At 41.2% G+C, this 10577-nt stretch overlaps 2 protein-coding genes and 1 non-coding gene across 3 annotated transcripts; 2 read left to right on the top strand and 1 right to left on the bottom strand.

The window, feature by feature from the left end:
• Positions 1-2157: 2157 nt before the first annotated feature.
• LOC145557227 (small nucleolar RNA R71) lies at positions 2158-2264 on the bottom strand. The gene has a single exon (XR_014092276.1). It is a non-coding gene; the product is annotated as a small nucleolar RNA R71 (small nucleolar RNA).
• Positions 2265-3566: 1302 nt separating this feature from the next.
• LOC145643002 (uncharacterized) lies at positions 3567-3965 on the top strand. Its single transcript, XM_081694166.1, has one exon. The coding sequence runs from the start codon at positions 3567-3569 to the stop codon at positions 3963-3965; it is 399 nt and encodes a 132-aa protein (XP_081550292.1).
• A 2773-nt stretch (positions 3966-6738) lies between these two features.
• LOC145643001 (uncharacterized) lies at positions 6739-7068 on the top strand. The gene has a single exon (XM_081694165.1). The coding sequence runs from the start codon at positions 6739-6741 to the stop codon at positions 7066-7068; it is 330 nt and encodes a 109-aa protein (XP_081550291.1).
• Positions 7069-10577: the final 3509 nt, after the last annotated feature.

The raw sequence follows: 10577 nt of genomic DNA, 5'->3' as shown, positions 1-10577 counted from the left end.
CTTAACCTCAGGGGAAAAGACGTCGATCCCGCTGTCGAACGGCAGTGGCACGGAACTAAACTCCAGTCCTGTGATGAGACTGAAGTCGGTAGGAGTGACCATCATCTCACCCCAAGGAAAGTTGAAAGTGTTGGTGGTGTCCCAAAAGAACTCCACCAGAGCATGAACTACATGGTGACCCCCGCTGGAGGCAATGTTATTTGATACGATTTTAGAGTTATTTCAAGCCTTGTTTACTTGGTATATTGGCATTTTGGTTCACTTTTACTCTATTTTTGTTCAACTTTTGTGTATCCCTTGCTTCACGGGTTGTTAGTGTTTTTGTCGGTTTTTAGGTTCAAAGACGACCATTTGAGGCATTTGGATGATAAACCGAGGTTAGAAGCCGAAACATTGGAGCAAAACCGAAGAAGAGTGAAGATAAACGCCTTAGAGAGTCTGCACGGACGTGCAAAGTATGGCACGTCCGTGCAGAAGTGTTCCAGCACGACCAGAAGCTACTACCTACTGCTTTCAAGGCCTGCACATCCGTGCAGAACTCAACACGTCCGTGCAGGTTGCTCAGCCAAAACTGATTCTTCTGAACAAGGCCTGCACGTCCGTGCCATATTTGGCACATCCGTGCAGGATGCCCTAACTAAAACAGTACCTTCTGCCTCCCAGGTGCACGCTCGTGCCAATCTTAGCACGTCCGTGCAGGTATAGTTGCACGTCCGTGCCAACCTCAGCACGTCCGTGCTGACCTGTAGCCGTGCCCTGCTCTTTTTTTCTCCGTCCTTTTTATTTGGGGGTCTTTATAAATAACCTTGGGAGCTCATTTGTACGGCAGCCAAGTTTTAAGTGCTTCCTCTTAGTTTGCAATTGTAGAAACACAAATATTCTCAAATCATTAGTTAGATTACAATTATTAGCTTGGAAATTTCATTCTCAATCATTGTAGAAGACAAGTTCCACCATTGATATTCAAGTTGAAGCTTCTAGTAACAATTTCTCACTCTTCTCTTCCATTTTAATTGCTTTGATTGTCAATTATCTTGCTTAATTCTAGTATGCTTAGATTGTTATTTAGTTTAATTTTTAGTTAATTCTTGTTCATGAGTTACTTGAAATCCTTAATTGCTTTAATCTCCATGGATTGGGAGTAGTCTAATTTTTTAGAGTTTGGGTAAAACCCTCAATGTAGTCACTAATTACTTGTTGCATGTGTTAATTTGGTAATTTTTGGGTATTAATTAGTTGAGCTTAAGTGGTTTAATTGCTTAGTTCTTGTATATGGCGGTGGGTAAAACCAATTTCGACTTCATTTAGCTTATTTGTGCGGTAGTATTTCGGTGGTTGATTCAACGCCTCTCTTGGGTTCGACCCTTTCTTACCCTTGCTATTAGCTAGTGAGACCAAGATAGGACTTTATCTTTGGTAGGCTCAACGACGGCCTATCAAATTTTGGCGTCGTTGCCGGGGAGGCAAAGTCACATTGAATGTATTATTGTTGAATGAGTCGAAGTGTGTATATTTGTATCATAATTTTTCTTATTTATTTTTGTATTTTTTTGTTTTCAACTTGTGATAGTCATCGCTAACGTTTTTCGTAGCTTTGTTTGACCTTGCATGACACGGAAGAGTAAGCAATCACCGCTTATTCCCGTTGATCCAGAGTTAAATAGGACTTTGAGAAACGTGAGGAGGCTTTTGAAAGGCACACCCGAGTTCTCTATGGTATATTCGGATTCCAATCCAGAGGAAATCTTTGCAACCAATGAAGAAGATAACATGGGTGATAACAATCCTCCTGCACCATTGTTACGAGATTATGACCACCCCAATGCCTTCACACTTCGGAGTGGCATACGTCTCCCTACTACGAATGCAAATAATTTTGAGCTTTCACCTCAACTCATCCGTATGATACAAAGTGATCAATTTGGTGGGAGTTCTCATGAGTGTCCTTCTGCTCATTTGGACAACTTTCTTGAATTGTGCACAACCATCAAGCAAAACAATATTACGGAAGAGTTCATCCGTATGCACATGTTTCAATTCTCCCTTCTAGACAAAGCAAAGCATTGGTTAAGAACGGTAAAAGAGGGATCATTGACCACATGGGATGAAGTCACTAGAGCTTTCCTTGGAAAATATTGTCCACCCGAAAAGACCGCCGAACTAAGAAGGTAAATCACCAATTTCAACCAAGAGATTGATGAAACCTTAAGTGAAGCTTCGGAGCGTTTTAAGGACTACACTACGAAATGCCCACACCATGGTTTCACATCATGGATCATTGTTCAAAGCTTTTATGATGGTCTTACTTCTACTTCAAGGGCCAACCTTGATAACGGGGTCGGTGGTAGCCTTAAAAGCTATCGGTGGATGATGCATACAAGATGATTGAAGAAGTGGCAAAGCACTATGCATACGGAGGTGATAGACGGCAACCTCAAGCAAAGAAGGGCGGAATCCACGACCTTAGTGCAATAGACCTTATTGCATCAAAGTTTTACTTGCTAGCTCACAAGCTAGATCAAGCCACGCCTACATCTCCAAGCTCTTCTTCACAACAAGTCATGTCTTGTGAAACTTGTGGAGGAAATGATCACTTGTCCTCCTATTGCAACTCAACTAACCAAGAACAAGCTGTGGCTATTGGGCAAAGAAACGATCAATACTCTCAACCGTACAATCAAGGTTGAAAACCCCAACAAAACACGGGTTGGAAACAACAAAATCAAGGCCCTCCTCAAAACCAATACAATCAATCTCATCCACAAAATCAACAAGCTCCTTACCGTCACCCTAACCAAAGGGACCAAAACCAACAAAGGCAACAATATAACCAACCCGCTCCTCCACCTCCTAAAAAATCTAGCGTTGAAGCCGCACTTGAGACCTTCATTAAACAACAAGGAAGAAGCAATGCGGATATGCAAGCGAACATCCAACAACTTCAAGCACACAACAAGATAATTGAGAATCAATTGGCTCAAATTGCGCAACAAGTTGGAAGTTCATCCTCCAATCCTAGTGGTCACTTCACAAGCTCAACGGTTGTGAACCCAAAAGAGCAAGCTAAGGCCATTACTTTGAGATCGGGGAGATGTTATAAAGGGCTGGATATGAGTGAAGAGGAGCCACAAAAGAGAGATGAGGGAGTTGTGGTGAGAAATGAGGATGAGTTTGAAAATGAGATAGTTTATGTTAAGAGAAAGGAGCCACAAAGTAAGAATGAGGGAGATGAGGAAAAGGTAGAAAAGCCCCAAATGAAAGTATACAAGCCTCCCATTCAATTCCCTCATAGGATTGTTGAAAAGAAATTGAATGAAAAGTTTTCAAACTTTCTTGAAGTCATGAGAGGACTTCAAGTGAATATCCCCTTTCTTCATGCAATGTCACAAATGCCTACATATGCAAAATTTTTGAAGGATCTTTCATCCAACAAGAGTAGGCTTTAAAAGAGTGCAACCATCTCCCTTCCTAAGGAGGTGAGTGCAATCATTCAAAACAAGCTCCCTTAAAAGCTTGGTGACCCCGGTAGCTATGCAATACCGGTGAAGATTGGAGACTTAGAGGCTATGGATTCTTTATGTGATCTTGGGGAAAGTGTGAATTTGATGCCCTATTCTATTGCTAAGAGTTTGAAAGTGGGAGACTTGAAGCCAACAAGAATGTTCTTACAATTGGCCGACCGCACAGTTAGGCTACCTTTGGGAATTCTTGAAGATGTACCGGTTCAAGTTGGAAGAGTATTTGTGCCATGTGATTTTGTGGTAATGGAAATGGAAGAAGATACTATGGTGCCCCTAATCTTGGGAAGACTGTTTTTGAACACCGCGGGTGTTGTGATTGATATGAAGCAAGGAAGATTGACCTTGAATGTGGGAGATGAAAAAATATCATTTTCATTCCCACAAACATTGAAAAAGCCATTGTATGATGAAGTTCATAGAGTTGATACACTGGAAAAGGACTAAGAGAAGTTCCAAGAAAATTTGTTTGAAGGAGATCCTTTACAAGCTATCCTAACGGGAGGCTTAGTTGAGGAAGGTGAAGAAACGAGGGGGTATGATCTTTTGCTCAACCAACCTTTAGTCCACAACGAAAGAAAGTGGAAGTGCTTAATGTGGAGGTAAAAGAGGAGAGGACTACGCCTCCTCACAAGGTTGAACTTAAACCCCTTCCTCCTTTACTTAAATATGCTTTTCTTGATGATAGTGAGAGTTATCCCGATATTGTCAATTCTAAACTTGATGATACCTCTCTTGGAAAACTCCTAGTTGTTTTAAGGGAGTATAGAGGTGTCATTGGGTACAAAATTGATGACATTAAGGGGATAAGTCCTACTATATGCATGCATAAGATTTTACTTGATGATGATCATGCTTCCTCGATTGAGCACCAAAGAAGGCTCAATCCAAACATGAAGGAAGTTGTGAAAAAAGAAGTTTTAAAACTTTTTGAAGCGGGCATAATCTACCCTATCTCCGATAGTAAGTGGGTTAGCCCGGTTCAAGTTGTGCCTAAAAAAGGAGGCATGACCATCATCAAGAATGATAAGGGTGAAACCATTTCTACAAGGTCGGCCACCGGGTGGAGGATGTGTATTTATTATCGAAATTGAATAAGTCCACCCGGAAAGACCACTTCCCACTCCCCTTCATCTATCAAATATTGGAAAGACTAGCATCACATAGTCACTATTGTTTCTTAGATGGATACTCGGGATTCTTCCAAATCCCAATCCAACCCGAGGATCAAGAGAAGACTACATTCACATGCCCTTATAGTACCTTTGCTTATCAAAGGATGCCATTTGGACTTTGTAATGCACCTTCCACATTTCAAAGGTGTATGATGTCTATTTTTTCCGACATGCTTGAATCATCAATTGAAGTATTCATCGATGACTTTTCTGTTTTTGGTTCATCTTTTGACATTTGCCTTTCAAATTTGATTAAAGTATTGAAAATATGTCAAGAGGTGAACTTGGTTTTGAATTGGGAAAAATGTCATTTCATGGTAGAAGAAGGAATTTTTCCTGGTCATGTAATTTCTAGTAGGGGCATTGAAGTAGATCGTGCCAAAATTGAGGTCATTGAGAGCCTCCCACCCCCTACAAATGTGAAGGGGATAAGGAGCTTTCTTGGACACGCGGGTTTTTACCGCCGGTTCATAAAGGATTTTTCAAAAATCGCAAGGCCGCTCACTCAATTGTTGGTAAAGGATGCCCCTTTTGTGTTTACTAATGATTGTTTGCTAGAATTTTATAGGTTGAAGGAGGCATTGATTTCGGCTCCTATCATTCAACCCCCTAATTGGGAGCTTCCTTTTGAGCTTATGTGTGATGCTTCAGATTTTTCCATTGGGTCCGTTCTTGGATAAAGGAAGGATAAGAAGCTCCATGCTATCTACTACACTAGCAAAACTTTTGATGATGCACAAAGGAATTACACAACCACGGAAAAGGAGTTTCTAGCCATTGTTCATGCAATTGAGAAGTTTAGGTCGTACTTGTTGGGATCTAAAGTCATAGTCTTCACCGACCATGCGGCCTTGAAGTACCTCTTGTCCAAGAAGGAACCAAAGCCAATATTGATACGGTGGGTCTTGCTCTTACAAGACTATGACATTGAGATTAGGGACAAGAATGGTGCCGAAAATGTGGTGGCCGATCATCTTTCACGGTTGCCTATCCTTGTAGGTGATCTTGATAACTTGCCAATCGACGATTCATTCCCGGATGATCAACTATTTGCTATTCTCTAAGCACCGGCACCATGGTTTGCGGACATTGCAAACTACTTGTCTTGCTCTATTATTCCTCTCGACCTCTCCTATCAACAAAAAAGGAAGTTTCTTCATGATGTTCGCCAATACTTTTGGGACGACCCCTTGCTCTTCAAATAAGGTGTTAATGGCCTTTTTAGAAGGTGTGTCCCGGATAATGAAATTGAAGATGTTATCACAATGTTTCACTCTTCACCTTGTGGAGGACATATGAGTGCCAACAAGACCTTGGCGAAAATATTGCAATGCGGTTTCTTTTGGCCAACAATGTTCAAAGATGTGTGGGGTGTGGTGAAAGCTTGTGACCGGTGTCAAAGAACCGGTAATATTTCAAAAAGAAATGAAATGCCTTTGAACAACATCCTTGAACTTGAAATTTTTGATGTATGGGGCATCGATTTTATGGGGCCTTTCCCGAGCTATTTTGGGAACAAGTTCATTCTAGTGGATGTCGATTACGTATCAAAGTGGGTGGAAGCAGTTGCATCTTCTACTAATGATGCTAAGGTTGTAGTCAAGCTCTTCAAAAGAGTAATTTTCCCAAGGTTTGGAGTGCCCCGGGCTGTGATTAGTGACGGAGGTTCACACTTTTCAAAGCGATCCTTTCAAGCTCTCCATGAGAAATATGGTGTGAGGCACAAGGTGTCATTAGCTTACCACCCCCAAACAAGTGGTCAAGCTGAAATTTCAAACCGGGAGGTAAAAATGATCCTTGAGAAAACGGTGGATAGGTCTAGAAAAGATTGGTCTACAAAGCTTGATGATGCTCTATGGGCCTATCGCACCGCGTTAAAAACTCCTATTGGCACCACACCATACAAGCTCGTTTTTTAGAAGTCATGCCACTTGCCAGTAGAACTTGAGCATCGGGCTCATTGGGCTATCAAAACATTGAACTTCGACCTTCAAAGCGTCGGTGAGAAGAGGTTGCTTGACCTTCACGCCTTGGAAGAATTAAGAATGGATTCATATGAGAGTGCAAGGATTTACAAAGAAAAGACCAAGGCTTGGCATGACAAGAATATTAGCAAAAGGGAGTTTAAGGAAGGTGATAAGGTCCTACTTTTCAATTCCCGGTTGAAGTTGTTTCCGGGTAAGCTTAAGTCAAGATGGAGTGGACCTTTCACCGTTAAGAAGGTGTTTCCATATGGAGCAATAGAAATCTCAAATAAAAATGGTGAACCGTTCAAAGTGAATGGCCAAAGGCTTAAGGCATACTTTGACGGTTTTGTGCATGAGGAAGCCAAGGTTGTTCACCTTGATGAGTTTGATGTTCCCTACTCTCATTGATCTCGCAATGTCGTCAAGCTAGTGACGTTAAAAGAACGCTTCCGGGAGGCAACCCGAATTTCTCAACTCTCTCTCTCTCATAAACTATTATTTAATTTCCATCACTCTTACTATTAATAACTTTTTCCTCAAATGTCTTTTGTAGGTGTTGATGAAAAGAAAAGTAAGAAAAGGTTTTTGTGGAATTGAAGTAATAGATAATAATAATAATAATAATAATAATAATAATAATAATAATAATAATAATAATAATAATAATAATAATAATAATAATAATAATAATAATAATAATAATAATAATAATAATAATAATAATAATAATGGTAATGATAATAATTTTATTATTATTATGCCTTACTATTACTATTATTCAAAAAAAAAGGAAAAGGGGAAAGGCTCGTGCAACAGCAGGTCTGCACAGGCGTGCAGAGAATAGCACGTCCGTGCAGAGGCAGTCAAAAGCAACAAGAATTTTGAAATAAATTTCTCTAGATTGGCACGGACGTGCCAAATTAAGCACGTCTGTGCAAGGTGGCTAAGCACGTCCATGCTGAACAAGTCAGTATGTTTTTTAAGTTTCTGTCTGAGGCTGCACGTCCGTGCAAATTTACGCACGTCCGTGTCGCAAGCTGCACGTTCGTGCCAAATAATTCAGTGCCTTACTTACACTTCTGTCTGAGGTTGCATGTCCATGCCACATGTTGCACGGCCGTGCAGCCTTGAAAATGGCTGGCAGCAGCACGGTTATAACTTAAAAAAAAAAAATTCACTCCTTCACTCTCTATCTCACGTTTCTCACTCCTCCTCTCTCTAAAACTCTTACTTCCTCTTTCAAAACCCACTCAATCCTCCATTCTCACCCATATCCTCACCCAAATTCAACAATTTTCTCAAAAATCTTCACTCCATTTCAACATTTACACAATCTACTACTCCTTTTCTCACATTCAAACCCAAAAATCACCCAAAACACTCAAACCCTAACCTTGAAAAATCAATTTGGGGGTTTTCTTTGGAGTTAAAGTTCAAGACAATTGGTTGAAGGAGTAAGTTCAAGTAAGCAAAAGGAAGGTTAGAAAGGTTCATTTGCGAGTTTTACACCCACGATAAGCTCGGTATAATCGTTCCTCCCTTTCACTAATTTCATGTTTAATTTCTTGAATTTTTGCATGAAATTGCTTGAGAAAGTTTGTTTGAATTGGTTGTGAGTGATTGATAGTTGATAATTGAAAAGCATTATTGAGTTTGAATGAATTTTTGTGTGTTTTGAGAATTGTTTTTTTTTTTTTGTAAGTGAGGTTGAAAAATTGATTTTCACGAAGGAAGAACATGCTTGTTTAGGTGGATTGTTGTGTTGGTTTGTTTGATAATATTGCATGAAATCGATGTAGAATTGTTGTAGATGCATTATTGAAGTGGTCTTTGTTGCTTGGTGATTTGCTTGTTTTAGATGGGAGACTTAGAACTTGACTTGATTGTGTTGTGTTCATTGGCCTTGTTTGAGCTATGGTTGGTCGACTTGTGGACTTAGTCTCTTTGTGTGGTTGCGAGGTGATTATTTTGTCTTAGTTTGTTTGATTGCATTGCATTAAGACCGACCATGTCTAAAAGAAATCGACCTAGAAACACGGATGCTAGGTGCCGCAACCCCTCTCCTCCTCCTCCCGTTGATCCACCACAAGTGGACACTATAGGAATCGTGTTCAATGACCCAACATTTTTGAACAACTATATAAGAATAAGTAGGAGGAAAGTTCGACCTTCAAAGTTCTATGACGAGAGTGTTGCCGAGGCATTAGGGGTAGGGGACGATGATAGGATGCTTTTCGAGGGTTGTGGCTTAGGAAATTGGCTAGACTTAAGCGCCCCGACCTACAAAAGGTTCACACCTGAATTCCTCTCCACCCTTCAAGTGCAACGAGACAACAATAGATCCCCCCGCCGCCTTACCTTCCAACTCATGAACACCCAACACAACTTGAACATAAAGAGGGTGAACCAAGCTTTTGGGTGGCCAATTAACGGCACCATAGGACCAAAGGATAGGCCCCCCCGTAACTATTGTGCGGGTGAGTTTTGGAGGAAGATCACCGGACTTTTCGACTACAACCCTAGGACTGATAAAGCTACGACCATAATCCACCCCGCCTTTAGGATGTCACAGCGCACCATAGCGAACACGACGTTCGCTAGAGGTGATAGTTCGGGTGTACTGTCCACTAGGGAGCTTCACATCCTATGGTACTTGAGCGAGGGTAGTACGGCCCTAGATGTAGGGGCCTGGTTTGTTGATCACCTAGAGGATGTTGCCACTGGGTCCGGCAACATCACCATAGGTGGCATGATCACTATTATTGCTTCTGCTCTTAACCTTGATTTTGCAGATGAGCAAGTTTGCCCAGGGCCGACGCAGCTAGACATGCAGTCTCTTAGGACCATGAGATGGGTTGCGGATGTGGAAGGGCCGCATCCTTACTTGTGGCACGTGAGTGGCCGCCCCTATGCCTACCTCCCCGATCCGGAGCGAACCTTCATCTACGACGAGAGCAACTGGGTCTTCGAAAGGGACCACCCTTGGATTCTCGGTGATGATGAAGAGGAGCATGAACAAGAGCAAGAACAACAGCAACAACAACAATTCCAACAACAACAATAATATGAGCACCAACAAGGGTACCAATGTCAAGGCATGGGTGAGGGCAACCCACCCCTTTCCTTTGAGCAACAAATGCAGATGATGAATGCCAGGTTCAACCGCATGTCCACTGAGTTCGAGACTATGAGAAAGTCTCACGAAGACATGAGGTCCTCCTACGACAATAAGAGGACAAGCTTTGAGGATCTTCGATCGGAATTGGGTGAATTCCGGAACGTCTACCGACACAGGTACCGCGGGGGCTCAAGCTCCCAAGGAGGCCCGAGCCAATGAGTTAGTTCTCTTTCTTCCCCTTCTTTTTCTTTAATTGTTTTAATATTGGGGACAATGTATATGATAGCTTTGGGGGAGTCTTTCTCTTTGGTTCATATGTTGCTTCTTGTATGTCCTTGTTGGTATAAACTTTGCATGTTGTTTGTTCCTTCCCCTAGCATCCAAACCCCTAAACATCCAAATTTGCTCCCTTTGAAATCAAACACCCTACATCCAAATCTCTTAATATGTGAATACTTCTCTTCTCTTCTCTCTTCATTTATTTAGATGTATAGTTGTGCTTAAATTTTTTTTTTTTATTAGCTTAGTTTTCTTAACTTTTTTTTATCTATTCTTGCTTTCTAGTAACCTCTTGTAAAAAAAAATATGGAAAAATTGCCCTTGGATGAGACTCAAATGACGATGCTTATATGATTTGCTTGCTTGACTCTTGAGTGATGAGTAAAAGTTCTTTTAGAAGGGTGTGTGCAAGAGTTGGGGTCATTTAGAGGCTTATTAATCTTGATTGCATTAGAGTATATGGAATGAAAACCGATGAATGCTCAATTGCACGTCTAGTATAGGATATTGTCAAATTTGC

Source organism: Chenopodium album, chromosome 8 (assembly GCF_948465745.1).
Source record: "Chenopodium album chromosome 8, dcCheAlbu1.1, whole genome shotgun sequence".
Taxonomy (NCBI): Eukaryota; Viridiplantae; Streptophyta; class Magnoliopsida; order Caryophyllales; family Amaranthaceae; genus Chenopodium; species Chenopodium album.
Note: the sequence above shows the minus strand (reverse complement) of the source record. Positions and strands in the feature narration are given on the sequence as shown.